This window comes from Mesoplodon densirostris, chromosome 11 (assembly GCF_025265405.1).
Source record: "Mesoplodon densirostris isolate mMesDen1 chromosome 11, mMesDen1 primary haplotype, whole genome shotgun sequence".
Classification (NCBI taxonomy): domain Eukaryota; kingdom Metazoa; phylum Chordata; class Mammalia; order Artiodactyla; family Ziphiidae; genus Mesoplodon; species Mesoplodon densirostris.
In genome coordinates this window covers 69,004,198-69,028,878 of record NC_082671.1, presented here as the reverse complement: position 1 = coordinate 69,028,878, position 24,681 = coordinate 69,004,198, and the positions used below count along the sequence as shown (strand labels likewise).

The 24,681-nt window shown below is 36.7% G+C and overlaps 1 protein-coding gene across 1 annotated transcript in view; it reads right to left on the bottom strand.

The window, feature by feature from the left end:
- The window catches only part of ENTHD1 (ENTH domain containing 1), a 93,243-nt gene extending 69,292 nt beyond the window's left edge, over positions 1-23,951 (bottom strand). The window contains exons 1-2 of the mRNA XM_060113950.1: positions 23,603-23,951; positions 7,326-7,568 (exon numbers count right to left, since the gene is read on the bottom strand). Coding sequence (XP_059969933.1) covers positions 7,326-7,568; positions 23,603-23,951 — 592 coding nt within the window. The remainder of the gene's footprint in view (positions 1-7,325; positions 7,569-23,602) is intronic.
- Between the last annotated feature and the right edge of the window lie 730 nt (positions 23,952-24,681).

Sequence of the window (24,681 nt, the reverse complement as noted above, 5' to 3'; positions counted from 1 at the left end):
TTTGATCGACTGTGTACTAAAAATAATTGTAACGGTAAGTCAATCTAGAAGAACTACTTTACCACTTAAAGCCTCTGGTCACAGACAATTTAGAAAAATAATTTCCATTTATATACATATTTTATATAGAGACAACTTTCAAGCATAAACATACTTTCAGGATAAAATTCTGTGAGGGATGTGGAATAGAAATATGACTTCAAGGAGAAAAAGGAATGATGTACAATGTCCAATAGTTAAAGAAGACCATGTATTGTTTCAAATGAATGACTACAGATATGAATCACAATGGTATTTATATTCCTTTAGATGCTCTTAAAAGACTCATGAAACAGTTTTGCTTGTTTTCTTTTCTTTTGTCTTTAATGTCAATATTTTGAATTATATCCTTTGCATTTACTATACTTAAGACAAAATTTCACATGTCAGTTAAAAATGTGTCAGGAGGCATATAATTTTTCAAAATCATTTCAGGAATTATACAAGAAAAAGAGCCTGGTCCTTGCCTTCAAAAAGTTTATAGCCTGACTAGTGAGATAAGTCTAACATACAGACTTATAGGAAAAAATTAGAAGAGAACAATTACAGGTCAAACTTTCTTAAAATAACTAACTTTAGGAATAGAAATTCTAAGGAGGAAAAAAAATCAATGTGTACCAGAGTAATCAGAAAGAGCCTCAAACAGGAAGTAAAATGTGAAGAAGGCTTTGAAGGATGGCTAGGATCCTGATAAATACAGAGGGAGAAAGTATTCCAAGCAGAAGGAACTACATGGGCAAAAGGAGCAAGTATGATATAAGACAAAGATGCTGAAGAATAAGAACTTTGCATTTATGGCTCTAACTTTTCACTTTCTTGTAACTTCACATGAAAATGAATAATTAAAATGAGCTTATTTTGGACTTGGAGATTTTATAAGTAATACCGGCAAACAGCAGTAGTTTGAGGCTTAGATCATCTATGTACTTTCAAGTGATTTAATGAGGAACTATCTTTATTATCACTCTTTGAGCATTCAGCAACAAATTATCCTTTAAATGATATGGACTTAACTTTTAGACATCACAGAAGTAGATTAATAAAAATTTCAGGAAGTCAATTGTGAAGTAAAGTGTGAGGAAAACTGAAGAATAGTAAGGATTGTGAAAGAAAAAAATATCTTGCATATCTGGAGATGCATTTTAGCCTAGAGTAGCTAAAACGTTATAAGCCTATAATAAATTATCTTATGGAGCAAGAAGGAAGGCAGTTAGAATATACTGAGTCTACAGAAATTCATTTAGAAATTTTTTTTTAGCATCAACACAACACTGGAAGTGAGGTGTGCTTAATTAAATTAGGTGATTACACAACATTGCTTTCTGGGCTTTCACAAGCAAGTGGAGGTGGAGAACACACTTCACACATTTAGTTCCTTAGTGGAAATGAAGTACCTTGTATATCACAAGCTATTTATCAATCAAGACTGTGAAGTCACAGTCAAGGAGGACTAGTATGTGAATGAGAAACCTCAAAGGAAAAAGCGAAGATGCTGCAGGAAACGATGCTATTGAGTCATTCGAAGATGAGTGCTTAGATACCACGGCTGTAGGTACTTGGCAGAAGCCATCTGGAGAGAAGCTATAGATCTCATTGAGCCTGTATCACTAGATAATACCACAGAGCAGAACTGGTGAACCCTTTGATATTCCTCAGATGAGATATCAAACTGACGTTCAAACTATCAGACATTAACAACGTGACAGCACATTCTGGAGTTGAAACCCTCCATAAATACCCAAATTGTTCTATGTATTATTTAGCATCTAATAGACATTGCTGCTATGTATTGACAGTGTCCTTTTAGGTGTAACAGAAGTAAACTAAGTCATTTACCTAACAAAATTAACTTTTAAAAATGAACAAGTAGGGGTTTCCCTGGTGGCGCAGTGGTTGAGAGTCCGCCTGCCGATGCAGGGGACGCGGGTTCATGCCCCGGTCCGGGAAGATCCCACATGCTGCGGAGCAGCTGGGCCCGTGAGCCATGGCCGCTGAGCCTGTGCGTCCGGAGCCTGTGCTCCGCAACGGGAGAGGCCACAACAGTGAGACGCCTGCGTACCGCAAAAAAAAAAAAAAACACTGCTTGAACATTCACCAATGTAAATATTTTAGTAGCAACCACCATTTGTACCATAAGCCCTGCCATTGAGACTGTATGTGATAAGGCAACCAAGTATGACTCTACATCAACTCTCTAAGTACCAAGTTCACTGTGGGAAGTAATATCAACACTGGTGTTTTGCTTATAAAAGTATGACAACTGATTAGCAGCTGTGTGATAATTCTCCAGTAAGATGGTGATCTTGACAAATGTTATTTTGGTAGGATGGTAAGAACTCAAGCCTGACTGGGTTCAAGAACGAACAGAAAAAGAGAAATTGAGCATAGCAGGGTTTTTTTGAGAGTTGAGATGTAAAGGGGCACAGAGAAATGGGGTAATAATTGGAGGGGAATAATGGGGTCAAGAGAAGGTTTTGTTTTAAGATGGAGGATCATATACATGTGCTTGATTAAAGGACATTATGGATTATATGATCTAGTTTTAGCTGAAATAATCTTCGCCGATGGACAAATGGTTTAGAGATTCACATAGTGAAATGATGCCAGATTGAAAATAATGCCAAAATGCAACACCAATGAACAAGAAAATGGCAGAGTCTACACTTCTAGCCACAGTAGAAGCTGTTGATCAGCCACATCATGGGGTTCAAAACAAGGGAAAGCTAAGAGGATGTGAAAAGAGGTCAGCCCTGTCCTCCAATCAGTAATATTAAAGAGACTAACTGAAATACAGGTTTCTATCTCATATCATTATTGAACCTCTCCCATGTGTTTATTGTGTATGTTGCTCTCTGTGAGGTATCCTTTCCAACTAATATGATATTAAAATCCATGAAAAGGTTTTTTAAAAAGTATGACAACTACTTTGAAGTTTAACTTTTGGTCCAACAGGACTCATATACCATTTTTAGGGAAATATTTCCATGATGTAGAATGTTATTACATTTACCATACGCCAGAGTTATCCTTCTCTAATACAGGTAAAGTTCCATTGCAAAGAATAATGCCAGTAAAGAGCTCTTTATGGAAGACTGGATGATCCCCAGAGGTCATGCTTTGCTGGTCTAGTTGTAAGCAATGTCTCTGGTGATAGTTTTTATAATTGTTACCTCTAAGGAAAGGACCTAAGTCTGATGCTTACAGCTCAGAGAAGCTGAGTTACCACTGTGCTTTATATAGCTTTCTACCTTACCAATCAAGCTGCAATTATCCTTCAGCTCATCTCTTCCTTCGAACAACAAAATCATTTAAACAAAAACTACCCAAGCTATCTACTAGAATTAATTAACATGGGGGAAACATCCAGGAACAGGTAAAAAGAAGTAGAAGTAGTGATGTGTGTATAACACCTTCTCTAAAGTACCTTTTTTTCCCTTGCTAATTCACCACAAAGAAGTGAGGCACAGCTGTTTCAGCTCTGGATCCTAAAGCCAGGGTATCAGATTTCTAGCAATGCATTCAATTTTATATTTCATTATAACTAAATTATTTAGAGGAGTCTTTAAATTCCTTCTGATGGAAATTTACCTGTATGATACCATCACTTGCCTCCATTTTCTCTAACTCAAATGTTAGAGTCATTTTCCATTTCTCCCTTTCTTCTCCAATACATCAGCTACCTACCCATTTCCTTTCTAAATTCTGTCCTTAAACATTACCTTTCCCTCATTTCCATAACCCTAGATCAGGTCCTGGATGCCTGGATTGAAATAACTGTCTCTTATAAAGCTTCCCTCCAATTTGTATCTCCTTCATGTCTACACAAAGCGGTAAGAATTATCTCCCACCAACAGCTGTTTTCAGTAATAAGAAAGCTAAGTTCTGTGACTAAGCTAAACATCCCTTCTGTTCTTCAAGGCCTACAATGGATCCCAGTTGCAAGTCATATCAAATTGAAATTTCCAAATACTGTTCATTATGTCCTTTATAAACTGTGCTGAGTACTCTCAACTATCTGCCCACATTTTTCTACATATTAAAATTTATATTCTCTATGCCTTTTAATCTGACAACCATATATTACCACGATTAATTCATTTCTTGTATTCTTTTTTTTTTTTTTTTTGCGGTACGTGGGCCTCTCACTGCTGTGGCCTCTCCCGTTGCGGAGCACAGGCTCCGGACGCACAGGCCCAGCGGCCATGGCTCACGGGCCCAGCCGCTCCGCGGCATACAGGATCCTCCCGGACCGGGGCACGAACCCGTGTCCCCTGCATCGGCACGCGGACTCTCAACCACTGTGCCACCAGGGAAGCCCCATTTCTTGTACTCTTTCCCACTATGGTAGGGACTATTTGTTGTCTCCTATATTTATTCTCTCCTTCTTCCTTAACAATAGATCTTCTTTCATCTGGGCACATGTTGGTTCGTGTAAAGACTACATTTCTCAGCCTCTCTTAAAGCTAGGAGCGTCCATGTAACTAAGTGCTAAACAGTAGCATGTGAGCCAAAATGTCACAGGCAACTTCCATAAATGTCCTTAAAGGGAAGGGGCATCCGTATTTTCAACCCCTCCTCCTTCTTACTGGCTAGAAGGCAGATGTGATGGCTGGAGTCAAGCAGCCATCTTGGATCATAAAGTGGAAGTTACATGCTGAGTTTGGTGGAGCAACAAGACAGAAAGAGCCCTAACATCATGGAGAGCCATATCAATCCTAGAATACCTAGTTCTGGATTATTTTAGAAGAGCAGAATTCCTATTATGTTTACACCACTACCAATTTTGTGGCCTAATACTGTCACTTGTGGGTGCACCTAATTTTAACTGATCTACCCACCTCCAGATTTTCATTTGTTACTTCTCCTAACCCATTAATAATGCCCCCCTAGTACATTTTCTTATTCCCCCCCGCCACCCAACCAAACTGTCAGTTCTCTTTTTTCTTTTAAAATACAGTTTCAGATTCAAATGCCTACATGGATATGGTTAGTACTGCCAAGCTTACTTACTCTAATTTCTCTTTTTTGAACACAAACACGCACATCTAGATGTCTACTATGTATGTGTACTATACACAGTAATGGATAAATGAAATTTTAAAATAATGTAACAGATTTTTAACAAACTTACTACAGTTTTATATACGAACATTCACTACTCACTTTAAATCTTACTACAGATGCACTTCAACGATGCTGTCACTCACCAAAACTCTTTTTGAACACCGTTTTTTGAAACAGACTGAAAGCCCATCACTAGATATAACCTCTGTGAGAGCAGAAATACACCCAGTTTGCTTACCAGGCCTAGAACAGTGTCTGGCATGTAGTAAGTAGGTACTCAGTACATGTTTATGGTATGAAAAAAAATTAATTGTAGCAAAACTTCTTCATTTGCAAGTAGATTTATTTTTTTTTTAAATAGTCAAATGATATTCAGAGCTCAGCCTAGTGAATAAGAAGCTGTTATCAAGCTGGGAAATACCATTTTGGGTTTTTTAAAAGCAGTGACTATAAAGCAATAAGCTAGATTTTCTTATATGAATTATAATAATGGCTCAGAGCTGAGCTACTTCTGTAGCAATTTAGGGACTCATTTCCTAAGCTTACAGTGAAGTGAGCCAAGCTTGCTCCCGTTTCAGAGCATCTGCACCTGCTGTTTCTTCTGCCGGAACACCCCAGATATACCTGGATTGTTCCCTTACTTCATACAAGTCTCTGTTTAAATATCTGCCTCCTCCAAAAGGCCTTCCCTCCTTACCTGACCTAAAATAAAGCATCCCTGTCACTCTCTGTCCTGTCACTGCTTTCCTTCTCTTTATAGGACTTGACACTATCTGACATAATATTTTATATCTATTTTGTTTATGTGTATTTAATATCCATCTCTGTCACTAGAATATTTGCTCCATGACGAAAGGGACTTTGTTTTACTCACTGCTATAGCTCCAAATTTCTGCTAGATATCCAAATTTCAAATTATAAATTTAATAAATATGTTTATAATGAAAGAAAAGAAGAGGAAAAGAAATGGAGGAAGGAAGAACAAGAAAGGTAACAGAGAAGTAGCAAAAGGGGTGAAGAAACTCTAGATGAGTCATAATTGGTTATTTTACTCTGTTACTTTTTTCTATATCAGTTTGAATTTAAGGCTTCTATGAGAAAATTTCAGAATGTGTCTCTTTTGAAATTTATTTCAAAGTACTGGGTACCCTAAAGAAAGAGGTTCCTCGACTTTCAGAAGCATTTGGTTGGTATTTACTATTGTAATTACAATGCCCACCTCTTTTACTATCTTTCGACTGCCCCAGTCCACACAAGTACAAATTGAGTGAACATCTGAGAACTCCTGACTTAGAGTAGTACTTTAATGATTTTTAGCAGGATGGGTTTGTGTTGGTATTACTATTAACATTTTTAAATTGCAATGTTTAACTGACACTTGTAATATCTCTCTTTCAAGATGTTGCTTAATAGAATTACATGATAAAGCTGGGAGGCAGGCCTCTGAAAATGATTTTAACTCTACGTTACTCCTACTATGCCCCTCACTTACGGCACAAAGTGTAGTTCCTTTCACGGGACAATTACGTAAGTCGCATTTCATTAATGTTTTTGCTTCCTCAAACTGTCCATTCTTTACACACAATTTAATAACAGGGTTTGGACTAGAGAAGTTAGAGCAAAATGACTTTCCTTTATGTTTTAGCAAATTCAGTAGAAAAGATAACTGCATTTTCCTGCTGATTTCTATTATAACATTATAAATAAGTGCCTTCTTTTTTAGGTTCAGTAGTCCAGATTTAAAGTTTTAGGCAAAGGAAAGGGTTATATAACACAGGGTATTGTCCCAGAAGAGTTTTAGAGCACTTTCAGAATTTTGAGGCACATTTTTTAAAATATCAGTTTCTTCATTTGGAGGATCAAATAGTGCAAATGCACACACAACCAGACCCCTAGTCTCAGAAAACAGTTCTTCACTCTCCAGTTATGATTAACATCTTAAAACTGAATCACAATGCCAAATAGGGTAATCACTAGTTTAATACCTTTAAAGCTCAAAAACATTTTATTTGAATCCCAGATAAACACATTCAGAAAACAGTCATAAAATTTTCTACTGAATAGTATCTTTCATCATTGTTCTCTACAGTATAATGTCTAATACAGTAATAGTAGTACTAATACAGTATTAATGCTTCAGTACTAAAACCTAATGTTTTATATGTTTTAGCTGTTCTTAAATGATACCTATTGCACTCTAGTCCAATGCCCATTATACTCACTTTTATTATGTAGCCTTGCACCCTTAAGAAGCTTATGCTTCTTCTCTGAAGCAGGGATTTCTGGTGCTGGAGCAGAAGCACATGCTGTTGGTGAGTTACCCGTACCAGGTAATCTTTTAGGAAATGTCATAGAGTAGGAGATATGCCGTCTAGTCCGACATGCTACTTTCCTCTCTCTCTGCAGCAACTGTTCATCCGTCAGCAATGTTATAACTTTCTTAGACTTTTCCCGGATATAATAACCTGAAAAATACATTAATTGGGTTAGAAAAGAAAATATTAATTAAGGCTACAATTAAGTTTTATTCTGAGGAAAATTAGGAAAAAATGAAAATGTAAGCAAAGAAAAATATCCTCTAGCAAATGTAGAGGGAAATTTAAGTTTCATTAGAATTGTCAATAACTGTACTGCTTTTCTTATGCTTTAAGAAGTAAATAAACATATGATGAAATCATATCATACACTGGCATTACATTTTTCACCTTAAATATGGTATTGGATTTTCCTTTTGAAAGCAATATATACTCTTCAATAATCAAACAATACAGGCATACAGAGGAATGAATCAGATCTAGATGTACTGACCTAGATGTATGACCATGACATATGCCTAAAGATTTAAAGTAATATGCTTAGCATGATCCAAATTTGTAAAGCACAGGGGGAAATAAACCATTATATATGTAGATAGAAGAGAGAAGCAGATAGAGAAATACAAAGATGGGTGGATGGATGGATGGATGGATGGACGATGGATGGGCAGGTGTACCCACAACATTGTGTATATACACAATCAACACTGTGTATAACTTAGGGATACAATTAGGGTAGGACAAGAGAAGGGAGGGCAATTGGCTTGTCTCTGACATAACATCCTATCAAAGTAATGTGATGCCATTACTAGAGTGCCAGAGGACAGTCTAAGACCAGAATTCTAATAATGATGCTGTCCTTAACCATCGGAGTGACTCTGAGCCAGTTAGGTGATCTGTCTAAGCCTGAGTTTCCTATCTGAAAACTGTATAAGCATATCTGTTCAGGTTAATTCACAGATATTAGATTATACTCATTCAAATATATAGTATTACTAGTACTATTCTCAACCATCTCCCGTGAGAAATGATAAAGGAAACACCTCTCCACATCTTGGGACCAACTCATATTAATATCTCATGTCTTCCAGAAGTAAACTGAAAGTCCCTAAAGATTCACTACTATGCTCATTTGGGGCTCCAAGTGTGATTAATTAAAGTGTTAATATGTCCAGCTATAATTTACCAGTAGTGGAAGTAGTAAGAAATAGTCAAATTCAGGGTATATTTAGATGGCAGGGGCCATCAATGTTCTCTAAGTGCCAGTCATTTCATTAAGATTGATATGGACAATGTCAAAAACCTTTGCTCAAGTTGCCATCTATTCCAAGATTATTTTATCTAATCTCACTTCTTAGCCATTTCTTCCTTCCAAACTTCTTTGATAACTGCTTTAAACCACATCATTCTCAGCACTCTTAATTTCCCATGATTGGCTTGCAGTCAATAACCTAAAAATCCCACGTGTTTTGGGTTACCACTATGTTGCATGATAGAAGCCTGCTGTGACTATCAGTCTTTGGGGACAACACACCAGATACTACCTTCTCCCGGATAATTAACATAGCTTGATTTGGTGGGGGGACTTACCTTCCCATTCTTTGCTTCATGAACTCATCTCCTTCCACTTTCCCCCTCACTCCCTCCACTCCAGCCACCTTCGCCACCTCATTCTGCAGTCTCACCAGACTCTTTACCTCCTTAGAGCTGTGTGCTGGCCGTTGCTTCTGCCAGGGACTCTTGGCATGACTAGACCCCTGATTCATTCAGGTCTCTACTCACATGTCACCTCCTCAGAGAAGCTTTCCTTCTGCCCATCCTCTCTAAAATAGCCTCACCCCCATCACTCTCTATTCCCTTACCCTGTTTTACTCTTCAAGTTGGCATTGATCACTACCTAATACTGTTCTATATAGTTATCTGTTTACTTGTTTATTGTTTTCTCACCTAGAATACAAGCTCCATGAGGGCAGAGACTCTTTAGTGTCTAGAAGAGTGATTGGCACATAGTAAATGCTCAATAAACATTTACTGAGTGGGCTTCCCTGGTGGTGCAGTGGTTGAGAGTCCGCCTGCTGATGCAGGGGACACGGTTCGTGCCCCGGTCCGGGAAGACCCCACATGCCACGGAGCGACTGGGCCCGCATGAGCCATGACCACTGGGCCTGCGCATCCGGAGCCTGTGCTCCGCAACGCGAGAGGCCACGAAAGTGAGAGGTCCGCGTATTGCAAAAAAAAAAAACCACACATTTACTCAGTGAATGAATCAATAAAGGAGCAAATGACCAAAAAAGTCTCAGTTTTCTCCTTGACATAATACAAATGGAGCCAGATAGATGAAAAATACTAATTGACAATTTATAACTTAGCTGCCTGAGAAAGTTGCTTGGCCTGAAATAATTTCTTACAACACTCCTAATTAGAAAAGGTTACAACTAGAAATTATGGGACAGATGTGGAATATTCTACTTGGAGTCTGCATGGATTGGTGGAATTTGAGGACAGCTGCAGTAGTTCAGAGGGACGAGCAGGTACGTCAAGCAGAATGCCAGTCAATGATGGAGGGCTCCTCCCTGCAGCATCAGGACGGTGGGGCCACAGGAGTTTACAGAAAACAGAGAAGAAATCACCCAGAAGTGAACTTCCCATTCAAAGCTGCCCACTGCCCTAGCTACCTCCCACCACCCTCGAGATGCTGGAGAGCGGGAACCTGGATGTTTTAAAGCGTCAAAGTTGAAAGTGAAAAAAATCTAAGAGCCCAATAAACCTGCTTGAGATAAATAATAACAGGGATGAGATATATAATAACAATAGCAATAAGATGGCATCTACTTACTTCTTACCAATATGTTTCAAAAAAGAATGAATACATAGTACTAAAATAGAATAGTACTGAAAATAGAATAAACTTAGGCAACAACTGCTTTGTGTTTGAAAAAAGGGGGGCTAGGGAAGGGAACTGGGAAGGGGGAGAGGGAGAAAAGGAGGCAAGGAGAGGGAGACAGACAAAGAGAGGAGAGGGAGGGAGGGAGAAAACATTCTCTGAAATAAGCAATTAAACTATGTAAGAGATCAATATCCAAAGACACTATGTAAAACACATCAAGATGAAAAGCTTGTTGGTTGAGGTGAAGGTTAAAATAAAAATAAAGCTATATACTGTTTAATTGGGAATGTTTGGGTTATAAGTGACAGAAACTCAATTTGAACGGGCCGTGGGAAAACCAGGGGCTGCAATTGGGCCTCAGATACAAATGAAGCCGAGACTGGAAAACTACCAGGACCCTCCGCCTCCCACCTCTGCTTCCCCCTGTGTAATGCCTTAATTTTCTCCTTTCGCAGGTCGACTTTTTCAATCTGGATGTGGATATTACCACAGATAGCTCTAGATTCACATCTCACACGCTGCCACCTGAGAAGTACCCCTCTTCGTTTATTCAAATCTGAAACATCCAGGAGAATGACACTGAGTGGCCCAGCTTGAAAGTCATATACTCATCACCGTGGCCAGAGGGTGGAATGCTACCATTGGCAACCCCCATTAGAAAGACACAATGGAGTGAGGGGAGGATGAACAAAATAGAAAAATGAATGAGGAAAAGGCCAATTTGAGCAATCCTCCCAAACTGAAAGGACAAGGACATAGAAATCACTGGATCAACTATGCAAGAGACCAGTTCCAAGGATGTTAACTTTTACAGTCATTTAATCATTTCCTGAACACTTAAGTTCCAGGAAATGTTCTAAGTAGTGGGGGCACAGGTGAGGAAAAAAGAGACAAGGTCCGTAATGAAGATAATTTCAGATAAAAATTAATGCTCTAAAGGAAATAAAGCAGAGGGACGTGCTAACATCAATTCAGGGTGCAGTCAAGGAAAGTCTTACTGAGGAAGTAACATAACATATCAGCTGAGTCTTAAATAGCAAGAAAAAGCCAGCTGAGCAGACATACAGGCAGAGAGCACCTGGCAGAGGGAACAGCCCAGATTCCACTTCTTCAGGAAAGCCTTCTACTGAGAGATAACAACCCCTCTTCCGCCTCACCCTACACGTACATCAGGGCCTCGATGGTCAGGCTCTGCTTTCACACACTCTCACAGCACCTACACTTGTCTTTCAGAGCGCTTCCACAGTTTGTAACTGCCTATGTGATGAATGTCTTTTTCCTCCATTAGAGTGTAACATTCACGAATGCCAGAAGTGTACTTGTTCACTTAAGAGAGACTTAAGAAATGTTTGTTAAATAATATGCTGAGGAAAAATTTCCTAAATGCAGGGGAGGAGTCGATATAAATTCACAACTGAATGTCATGTAATGAGATTTGGAAATGTGGTAAATTCCAAGATATTGGGCACTGAGATGCATCAGCAAGAGACACGTACCAGACTTAAAACCAAAAAACACATAGTGGGCTTCTTGTTATAAAACGTCATAATACTCCTCTCTCCGTTCCTGACCCACGGACTTGCCAAGATCTACTCTTCTTCCTATATTCCTTTCTCAGTGAGTTTTACTTCCATTCTAAGCCAGAAATATGAACATTCACCTCCCCAGACTCAGTAATCCATGTCTGTTGACTGCACCTACTAACCATCTTCTAATTCCATGCTTTCCTCTCCATTTCCCTTAGTTCAGGCCTGTGATGTTCTAAATCATTTATTTATCTTCAGTCTCCTTTCCGATCTACCCTCCACAGTGCCTTCAGGGGTGGGGATGGGGTGGAGTGTGGAGGAAGAGGAGAAGTATCCCAAACAGTATAGCTGATCAAGTTATTTTTATAAAAAACCTTCAGTCAAGTTGGCACAGTAAGTTCATGCTTCAAAGTACCCTTCTGCTCTGTTCCAAATGCACAGCAATAATAGACATCACTAGTTCTGAAAAACAAGATAAAAACCTCCAAGAACCAGAAATATCGGAGAAATGAAAAAGCACTGAACAGGGCTCAAGCCACAGGGCTGCTGGGCTCTTGATCTGGCGGCCAGGAGTTCAGCCCCTCAGGTGTTAGGGAACCAGAGGTGGTCTCACTCTTTGATGTTAGGGGGTATCCATGCTTGTGAGAGAAGGCTGGAAAGAAAAGAAAAAGGAAAAGGAAAAAAAAAACAAAAACAGCCACTAATTGCTTCCTGGGCTGTAACATATTTGTAGCTGTGGGAATAGAAGGACACAATGCAGCCCTAAGGCCTGGAACTCAACTAAGCCACCCCCTGGCTCAGCAACTGAATCTGTGGCACCCTCATATCATCACAGGGCATGACCCCTGAGCTACCTTTATAATGCTGTACTGGAGGTAGAAACTGAAAAATCAGCATAAATGGAAAAGTGAACATGGTTAGCTAGGGAAGAACCTCTCACCCAAAATAAGCCTGAAAACTAAAATTCCAAAATAGATTTTTAAAAATCTTAAGATGGCCAATAAATGCAGCAATTAAAACATAAATTCACTCCAAAAGAAATCAATGTTCTATAGGATTCTATAGGATCTTCTATAAATCAATATTCTATATTATTGTACGATTTAAAAATCTAATAACAAAGGTTTTAAATAAGTATTAAGACAGAACTTAAATAAATACTAAATAAAGATTAACACAGGAATCACATTCACAACAAGGAATATGAAATTATGAAACAAAACAAAAAATAGGCAGAAATGAAACAAGAACAGATAGATATGAAAAGAGCCAACTTAAAATCCTAGAAATGAAAGCTATAGTCACTGGGATTAAAAAGAAGAAACCCTCAATACCCAAGGTAAACACCAAAATCTAACAGTTGAAGAGAGAATTAGTAATCAAAGAATAGTACTAAGGAATTTTTCCAAAATACAGCACAGAGGGGCAACAAGATTAAAAAGATTAACTAAAAGTCATAAGGGACAGATTGCAAGACCCCAGTAGTCACTCAGAAGAAGTTTCAAAAGAAGAAGAATACAGTAATCACACAAAAAAAGCAATATTCAGAAAGAGCTGGGAATTTTACAGAAAAGCCATAGAATCCTCACGTCAAAAATGATCTCCAAACACCGAGCAGGATAAATAAAAATAAAAATAAAACTATACCTAGAAACACTGTAGAAAACCAGAAGAACATGTAAGATAAAAAGAAACTCAAAGCTACCAATCCCTTCTTTGGGCCTACAAAAGCCCACTGGCCACTCAGCCAGCAAACATTTATTCGACACCTCCACAAACCAGGTGAAGAAACAGAGATACAACTAAAGTAATCTCAGCCCTCCAAACGCCCACAGTCCAGTGAAGGGACTGAGGTAAAATAAGTCATTACAGCAGAGCCATGCGTGCTACCACAGACGTGTGGACAAAGTGCTACGGATGGGTGAACTCCACAGGCAGTGGGAAAGCACTTCTGGTGCATTTTGCATGAAGCTTTGCTTGAACGTGAATATACGATGCAGGAAATAATAAAAGTAAAAATATGTCAATGGCTAATATTTTTACCTAACATTGACTTATGACTTACTATGGGCCTGACTTTCAGACATTATCTCTAATCCTCACAACCACCCTCAGAGCTTATGAAGTCCATTTTACAGATGAGAAAAGAAAGTTTAGGGTGGGTAAGAAACTTTCCCAAAGTCATAAAGTTGATAAACTAGAAAATAGAGATTGGCTCTATAAAAATAACAAAATATAGACTTTAATTTTCTTTGACTGACTTTAGTATACAAATGCAAGCTATTTTATTTGATGAGAACCTGAGAAGAGAACGATTCTGCTGACACAGCACTGAAGTCCTAACCTGGTTACTGGCCCTTTTGTGTTTACTGTCTGCTGTCCATATGAGTACAATAAACAAAGAGCACTGTGGGAAGACTGGCTGGACGGGAACAGTTAACTTTATATAAATTCATGATTTGCTTCTTGCTACTATGATTATCAGTATGACTGTATTTGTTGAAAAGGAGCGAAAGACGATCCAAAATATTCAACTAGGTATAAAGGTTTTGTTTAAACTCACAGTAATATAACTTTTAACAATAACAGAACAGGCTTATGATGACCCAAAAGTCTATAATATGGTTGTTAAAGGAAATTCATTTGTTCCTCAAGACTACAAAAATGTTTGTTATAGGAAATCACATTTGCTCACGGAAGCTATAAATGAACTCAGCAGCACTGTGTTAAGTAACCTGCCTCTCGATAGATCAGCACACCTACATTGCATTAATTAGTCAAGCCACCAACATCTAGCAGGTGAGTTCAATGGTTAGAGAATTCTGACTACTGCTGTCTGACAGCTGTAGAAAAAAATTAAAATTAAGTCTCTGCCCTTTGAAGCTAGAGTTTTTTCCACAGTGCTCAGTCACTACATCACTGCTTAGGAACTGTTGCTTCCCACTCCCCACATCCAGTCCCTTCCATAAGAGAAGTAATACCTCCAAATTTTAGTTTTTTGACTTTTAGAGCCTTAACACAGCTAACCAAGATCTAAAATAATTTTTTTACATTGAAATGTTTTCTTTTTCTTGAACTTTCTCTTTCCAGGTATCTTGTCTCTATTCAATTTATTCCAGTCGCCTTGAAAAGAAAATCCCTATCATTCCTTTTTTCTCCTACTTGCCCAGGCTTCCTCTTTCTCTAAGCCTAAATACCTGAGTTTTTCTCTCCTTCTAAGAGTACCTGAACTCAAAAAACAAACTTCCTCTCAAAAAAAGTTCATCTTAATCATTTATAAGTTAGTGTAAATATAAACAAATGTATTACATATTCCAGAAAATTTACCTTTCACATTTTAATTTCTTAACTATGGCTTAAAAGGCTTTGTTCTTACTCCAAGACATTACGACTTCAATGAGCAAATGTGTAGGTGAATGGTAAGGGTTCATCCTCGAGTTTTGGAAGACAGAGAAGCAGCCTATACAAAATCAGCCATCAACATAAATGTGAACTATCTAATTTCCTAAATTATATGACTGATAATGACAGCAGAAAACTAAAATGGCAGTAATGTCATCAAGGCATGCTACTTCTAGTAAAATAGCTTAACGTAACTTTTTAACAACACTGAAAATTTGTTTTTTATAATGTACCTTTTAAAAACCTACCTTTAGTTTAAATATATGTGTATAATATATATTTACTTTATATAAATGTAAAATGGCCCATTTAAGTGAAATTAACCGCAATTTCATGACTTACCTAATTGAGAATAAAACAGTACATAAAGTTATAAATATGCATTTCTGAGAATCTGAATTGGTTTTATAAAAAGAATACTATAATTTGTTTACATAAATTGTTTAGTAGTATGAAACATTCAACCAGGTATTTTTCAGACAATTTTAATTAAGTTCATTCTGGTAGTTCAATGAAACTTTGTTAGGATATTTTTAAGAACTCCTTAAAAATTAGGAGAGGCTGTGTAGCATAATAATAGAACAGAACTAAACAGTATTAGGATATATATGTTTTAATCATGTTCAGCCATTAACCAGCTGTGCAACCTTACCTAAAAAACTTAATCTGAGTGTTAACTCATCATCTCTGTAAGAAAGATAAGACATATCCTACTTTCCTTATAAGATGTTGTAAGAATCAAATGAGATACCATACATGGAAATGCTCTATTATTAAAATCTAAAAATGCTCAAACAACTAGATACCATACAGGAAAGAAAGAACTTTACCTCAAAATATACCTCCAGTATTTCAGGTGAAATATCTCGAAATATAAAGTAATGTGTCCAACTGTTAACCTTTAAAAAAACTACAATAAGTATAATACAGTGTCCCAAAAGTCTGAAAACATAGGGAAAATCATGTATTTATTGTAAATTTTTTGAGATTAATAATTAGATTCATTGCTTTAAATTTACTTCACCTGAGAAGCTGTCTGGAAGTTGAAGAAAAACATATTGAGAACATTATTTGAAAATGTTAACTAATGTACTATTTGAAAATAAATTTCTCCCGTTTCCCAACTACTGTGACTTGTTTTCTGAATTTTTCCCCTGTAGTATCACTATTATTAATTATTGATCATGTTCTATATGATAGGCACTGTTATAATGCTGGAGATGGAGCATGGACGAAGCAGACATAAAATGTTCCTGCACTCATGAAACTTAGTTTCTGGTAGGAGGAGATAGACAATAAACAAATAATAAGATAAATCATACCCTACGTCAGATAAGAAATACTATGAAGAGAAAGAAAACAGAGAAGGTGGCTAGGGCATATCAGTACAAAGAACGGGTGGGGCTGCTTTTTTATAAATAAGGTACATCTAGAAGGCCACACTAATAAGATGACTTTTTGAGCAGAGATCCGGAGGATGCAGAAAGCACTGCAGGTATCTGGGGACTCCAGGCAAAGGGAACAGCAAGTGTAAAGACCAATGGAGAAAAAAAAGACTTTCTTCTATAATATTTTCTACTTTTATCTTTTCTGTATCTCTTCTTGATAACCTGTTTCTAGGATAGGATCCAGCTGTCGATTACTTGGATCACTACAGTTTCTCTTCGATTAATTTCCCATTACAGACTTCACTCTCTGCTTTTTTTCTTCTTTGACTGAACAAAATCATTCATACTGAGTAGTTTTTCAATGACCACATTCCTTTCTTCAAGTCTCTTATTATTTTTATGACTTCCATTAGTAAAAATTTACTGATTATCTATTATGTGCCAAGGCCTGATGGTAAAAAGATGATTAACATATGGTATACACCCTGAGAATTTAGCTAAGGAGAGATATATATAGTAGATAAGATACACTGTAAAAAATACCACTCTTATATTATGAATAAAATGTTGCAGCAATTAATTCTGCCCAGTGAAGAAAAGAAGAGAGTTGGGGGTACAAAGGAAAAGGCCTCTGCGCTAGGATTTGAAGACTAAATAGGATTCAGAAAGCAGGTAGCAAGGAAAGAATATTACAGGGAAGGAGAAACATCTTAAATAGAAGCACAGCGATGTATAAGCAAATAATATATTAAGAATGCTTGGTGATGCAATGTGCTAGATTGAAGACTAAGGAAATAAGAGTAGAAAGGTAGATTGGGAACACACTAAGAGTCTTGACCCTATCACGAGAACCAATGGGATTTTTTTATACAATTTTAAAAAATTTAATTTAATTAATTTATTTTTTGGCTTTGGGTCTTCATTGCTGTGCGTGGGCTTTCTCTAGTTGTGGTGAGCGGGGGCTACTCTTCTTTGCGCTGTGCAGGCTTCTCATAGCGGTGGCTTCTCTTGTTGTGGAGCACGGGCTCTAGGTGCGTGGGCTCAGTAGTTGTGGCTCATGGGCTCTAGAGCACAGGCTCAGTAGTTGTGGCACATGGGATTAGCTGCTCCGCAACATATGGGATCTTCCCAAACCAGGGATTGAACCCGTGCCCCCTGCATTGGCAGGTGGATTCTTAACCACTGCACCACCAGGGAAGTCCTGAGAACCGGTGGTTTTGAACTATTTCAACTGCACACACCATCAGTAACAAATTTTTGTGCATGCATCCACCCCCAAATATATATATACATTTATTTATGTATAAATTAAATTATGTCAAGAGTTACTATTCTAATATGTTACACTCATTAGGGAACAAACATAAAAAGAGAAGTGTATAAAAGATAAAAATAAAATGAGTAATATTTTCCCCAATGGAATCATTTTTCATTAATTAATATTAAATTAATAGTGTGCACCAATGTTATCAATCAATAACTAATATACCTTCCATAATCAACAAATGAATATACAGTTGACCATTGAACAACATGGGTTTGAACTTGTTCAAACGGGTTCACTTACATGTGGATTTTTTTCAATAAATATGTACTACGGTACTACACAATCTGTGCCTGGGTGAATCTGAGGATGTGGAACTGTGGACTGTAAAGTTATATGAAGATTTTCCACTGTGCGCTGTGGGGGAGGGGGCGGTGTCAGTACCCCTAATCCCAACATTATTCAAAGGTCAACTGTACTATGCTTCTGCTGACAATTCAGTTCTAACTTGCATTTTTTTTTTTTGCTCTCTTGATGCTAACAAATCATCAAGAGTATTTATAAAGTCCAGCACAGCATAGTTGTACTTCTTTAATCCTAAACTCAACCATTAGGGGATCTGAAAGACCTTTATGACAGTGTATTCAAACATACCCATATATACCATACCTGTACATATAAAAGTTATAAATGAATAAATAGGTTTTTCTGTATATTTATAATTGCATGCTTATCTATTTTCATGCTCAAAATAGCTCATAAACTCTTTAAAGCAGGGGCTGACCCTTTCTTTCTACTTAAAAAGAAATTATAATAGTGCTCTGCTCAGTACAGTGATAAAATAGCTGTTCTGTAAAGTACAAAAATGATTATATTTCATTCACTATTATCCAAAAAATTATGCCTTTTTACAACCTAACTCTTGGGCATGGAAAATTTTAATTAGTATTTAATTTTAATAATAAATTTAACCCTAACAGAAGTTGATGTCTTTACAATTTCTGGATTAAGAAGCATAGCAAGCTCAAAACCCAAGAAGATGTTCTCCAATTTCATCATTAAGCCTCAAACCTGACCTAAAATAACACATAAAAAAAGAGAGGATGGATATACACCATGGCCAAGTGGAATTTATGCTAAGAATGCAAGGTTGGTTCACCTATGAAGATCAATGTAATACACCAATAGAATAAATGGGGAAAAACACATAACAACAGATGCAGAAAAGGCATCTGACAAAAAGTCAGCACACTATCGTGATAAGGACACTCAGCAAACTAGGAATAGGAGACAACTCTGTCAACCTGATAAAAGGTGTCTATGAAAAACCCATCCCTGACATGATACTTAATGGTGAAAGACTGAAAGCTCTTAAGATCAGGAACAAGACAAGGATGTCTCTTCTAACCACTTCTATTCAACATTGTACAGGAGGTTTTGGCCAGGACAATTAAGCAAGAAAAAGAAATAATATTCATCCAGATTGGAAAGGAAGAAGTAAAAGTATCTCTATTTGCAGATGACATAATCTTGTATGTAGGAAATCCAAAGGAATCTAAACAAACAAACAAAACTATTACAGCTAATAATTATTATAGAAAATATTACAGCAAAGTAGTAGAATACAAGATCAATATATAAAAATCAGATGACCAGTTGAATTTCTATACATCAGCAATGAAAAATATGAAAATGAAATTAAGAAAACAATTTTGTTTATAGTAGTACCAAAAAAAGAAAAATAACTTAGGAATAAATTTAACAAAAGAAGTATAAAACTTGTACAATGAATACTACAAAACACTTACGAAAGATGACCTAAATGAAAGGAAAGATTTCTTATGTTCACGGATTTGAGGAAATAATATTATTTAGATGGCAATATTCCTGAAATTGATCTACAGATTCAATGCAATCTCGAAAAAATTCTAGCTGCCTTTTTGGCAGAAATTGATAAGCTGATGCTAAACTTGGTATGGAAATGCAAGGCACCCAGAACAGCCAAAACAATATTGAAATAGAACAAAGCTGAAGTTGCAAATAAAGTCACTTTCCTTTATTTCAAAACTTACTACAAAGCTACAATAATAAAAATAGTGTGGCACAGGCATAAGACTAGACATATACATCAATGGAATGAATTAGGAGTACAGAATTAAGCCCATATATCTATGGTTGATTTCTGTAAAGGTGCCAATATAATTCAATGGGGAAAGAACAGATTTTTCAACAAATAGTAGTGGAACAACTAGATATCTGCATGCAAAAGAATGAGGTTGGACCTTTACCTTACACCATATGAAAAAATTAATTCAAAATGGACCCAAGATAAATGTAATAGCTAAAACTACAAAACTCTTAGAAGAAAACATAGGTGTAAATCCTTATGACTTTAGACTAGGCAAGGAGTTCTTACATATGACACTTAAAGCACAAGCAAACAAAGGAAAAACAGATAAAATGGACTTCTTCAAAATTTAATCAAGAAAGTAAAAAGACAACCTATATAGAATGGGAGAAGATATCTGCAAATCAACTATCTGATAAGGGTCTTGTATCCAGAATATATAAAGAACTTTAAAATTAAAAAAAAACCCAAAACAGTTAAAAATGGACAAAGGATTTGAATAGACATTTCTCCAAAGAAGACATATAAATGGCCAAACAAGGTCATGAAAAGATGCTCAACATAACTAGTCTGTAGGGAACCATAAATCAAAACCAGAATAAGATACTACTTCACATCTAGTAAAATGGCTATAATAATAATAATAATAAAAAAAGATGGACAATAACAGGATTAGCAAGGATGTGGAGAAACAGCAATCCTCCTACACTGCTGGTGGGAATGTAAAATGGTACAGCTGCTAAGGAAAACAGTTTAGTGGTTCCTCAAAAAGCTAAACATTGACTTACATATGACCCAGCAATTCCACTCCTAAGTATACCCCCAAAGAAATTGAAAGCAGGGACTCAAACTGATACTTGTACACTAACGTTCACTGCAGCATTATTCACAATAGCCAAAAGGTGAAACCAACCCAAGAACCCATCAACAGAATAAACAAAATGTAGTAAGTACATACAAAGGAATGTTATTCAGCTATAAAAAGAATGAAGTTCTGATACCTCCTCTAACATGGCTGAACCTAGAGGACTTTATGGTAAGTTAAATAAATCAGACACAAAAGGACAAATACTACATGATGTCACTTATATCCGGTACCCAGAACAGGCAAATTTATAGAGACAGGAAGTAGATTAGATCAAGCTGCAGAGTTACAAAGCTCCTGTTTGGGGTGATGAAAAAGTTTTGGAAATAAACAGTGGTAATGGTTGTGCCACAGTGTGAATGTAATGAATGTGACTGAACTGTACACTTAAAATGGCAAATTTTATGTTATATTTATTTTATCATAATTTTTAAAATTAATAATACACCAAAAACCCATAGAATTGTGCACTTTAAATGGGTGAACTGTATGATATATGAATTACATCTCAATAAAGCTTTTTTTTTTTAAGTGAAGGAAAAAAAAGAAGAAATGAGCTCTCGAGCTGTAAAAAGAATCTTATGGAAGAATCTTAAATGCATAGTGCTAAGTGAAAGAAACCGTTCTGAAAAAGCTATGTACAGAATGATTCCAACTATATAACGGTCTGGAAAAGGCAAAACTATAAAAACAATAAAAAGATCAGTGGTTGCCAAGGGTTCAAGGCAGGGGAGAAAGGATGGATAGGTGGGGCACAGGGCACTTTCAAGGCAGTGAAACTGTTCTGCATGATACTGGAACGGTAGACACACAACACTGCATTTTTCAAGACCCATAGAACTGCAGAACACAAAGTGTGAACGCTTTGTGTAAACTAAGGACTTTAGTTAATAATAATGTATCAATACTGGTTTAATTGTAACAAATGTACCACACTAATGCAAGATGTTAATAGGAGAAACCATGTGTGGGTGGGGAAGGGTATGTAGGAACTCTGTACTTTCTGCATAATTTTTCTGTAAACCTAAAACTGCTCTAAAAAAGACTTTTTTTTAAATGTATACTTAACACAGAGATTGCACTGAATTTTATCCTCTTCTCATGATTCATAAGGCTATTCACTTTAACAAACATAATTTTACGTTAGATGGGGAGGAAGTGCTGATTCTTTTACCATTGCAGAATATCAGGCACTACTGAATCTTCTCAGTTCAGTATCCTGTACAGCCTTTCCCTACTTCTCCTCTTCCACTCCCGACAAAATTACTTTATGACCTAAATTTCCGTATTCATAAAACTACTTCCTTCGTAGTTTTTGAAGATTCCATAGTCTTTGGAAACACTTTCTTACATTTATGACTAAATTCCAGTCTAATTATAATTACAGTGACATTATTATATCAAATTACCATGCCTCCTATTTTATTCATTTTGTTCTTTTTTTTCACATTGCCACCTTGGTTTTATTTGGTCTAATTATAAAATGTGTTTTAAAATATACACGTTAATATAAAACGAAATAAAAATCATTTCTAATACTACCAGTGCCACTTGGTGAACTCTTATATACATAAACATAATTTTTTAAACAAAATTGGACCATTTTGTATATTCACTCTCTTTCTTTCATTTATTCTCTCACTCAACAAATGTCGATGGCTCCTCTCCTGCCAAGACCCAGCAATGGGCAAGGTAGACAAAGCCCCTGCCCTCATGGAGCTGACATCTTTTGGGGAAAAATAGGCAAACATATTTGCACTCCTCACAACCATCCTATGAGACAGATACTGTTATTATCCCAATTTACAGAGAGCTAAACTGAGGCCTCAAGTAATCTAGTAAATTGCCTGAGGATACACAGCTAGGCAGTAGCAGAGTCAGGATTCAACCCCAGGTTGAATGACAACACTATTTGATGACAAACTCCGAAGCTTTTAACTTATAAAAGAGATATATATCTTAGTATGATATACTGATCTTTACAAAATGGTACTGGGGGTAAAAGGTTGGATTAGCTCCCCAAAATAACATATTAACTCCAAGGACATATTGACTTCAATCATGAAGTTTGTTCACGGAAAATTATTCATTTTGCCATATTTAAATTAAGCAGGACCTCAAGTCCAACTTTTTAACGTTTTTGGTGTATTTATTTTTTTTCACTTTTTAAATTCAATTTATTTAGACTAAAACAAAAACAAAATCAGTTCACCCATTTCTCCCCGCCCAAACCTCCACCTCTGACAACCACTAATCTGTTCTATGAGCTTTTTTTTTTTAACTCCACATATAAGAGAAATCATACAGTATTTGCCTTTCTCTGACTTATTTCACTTTGCATAATGCCCTCGAGGTCCAAAAGAATGAAATCTTGCCTTGTGCAACAACATGGATGGACCTCCAGGGCATTATGCTAAGGGAAATAAGTCAGACAGAGAAAGACAAATACCATACGATCTCTCTTATATGGTCATTGTCTATAAGACATGATTTTATCAGATACCTAAGTGTGTTAGTTTCACACATCCTTTTGAAAAACAAAATATTGTTCTCTAAGGCACTCAAGAGTCAACACAAAGGATTAAACTGAAAACCATAACTGTCCCAGAGGAAAGGCAGCTAGTACATTTAAGAACAACTTTCCCCCAGCTCCTGCTTTAAAATGATCCCCTCCCAAACTCTTAATCTTTACTGGCACAATGTATAAACTTCTTCAACTGGTACCTTGATCTTTTCCAGCTTCATCTATGTGTTGAAAATCTTTTAGTGTTTGAAGGTTATGGAACCCCTCTCTGCAATGCTGAATAACTTTCTTTGATCCATTCTTGATGAGATAATCCATTAGGGTAAGGGATTTATACACATGGCGCCAGTTCTTCCCATGGTCTTTGAGTCTCTGCCATAACATACGCATAATCTCTGAGAGAGAAACTGTGTTGTAAGTCAGGTCACTGATATCTAACATCAGAGAACTAGAAGGACCCCAAGGGTCATTAGAAGTTGCTTCCCTGACTTTTATTTCCGCATCTGAGTAATTTTTCACAAAGTTTTTTATTTGCCTCCTGAATGCCATAGGTAAGACAAATTTGGAGGTGAAATGGGAGTTGAGAGCAATGGACTAGGAGTTTATGTGATTGGTTTATAAAACCTTTGAGAGGTAGTTGATCCCCAGGTCTGCTGCTCCCAAATACAAATGATTAATCTCCACCTTGACAAGGTATCAATTTCCTGCAAAGGAAGACACAAACAATACGTAAGTTAAATATTTTTTAAATGTCCTCAGAAGACCAATTCAGTCTGAAAAAGCTAGCTTTAGTTTCCAAATCAGTGCCTCACTTACATCAGCCAGAATTGAGGGTACCATATACATGTTCCTAGGATTGATATGGGAAAATCTCTCACAAGGGATTGGTCTATGTTATTTAAAGAAATATAGGTGGTCTTTCTAGACCTAAAAGTTTCCATTGAAAGTATCACTGAACCTCTTTGGCCAGAAATAAAATTATTATAAAGCATTACATGGACAGTGGACAAGTTACTATAAGAAAATGGAACTTGCACTGTGATATCTCTTGCTTAAGATTTGTTGTCATGTATAAAAATGTTATGTCCTGAGAGTAATTAAGTGAAAACTGAGTCTTAGAATCATCAACTGACCCTATGGTTGTATCCTTTTTAGAACTTACAAGTCATTAGAATCAGATCGAAATATGGTCTGTTTTCTTGTTAATCTAAAAGAGGGGAGGGTCATCAACTATTAAGACAAGTGATTGTCCTTAGTGGACTCCACAGCTAACTCATGG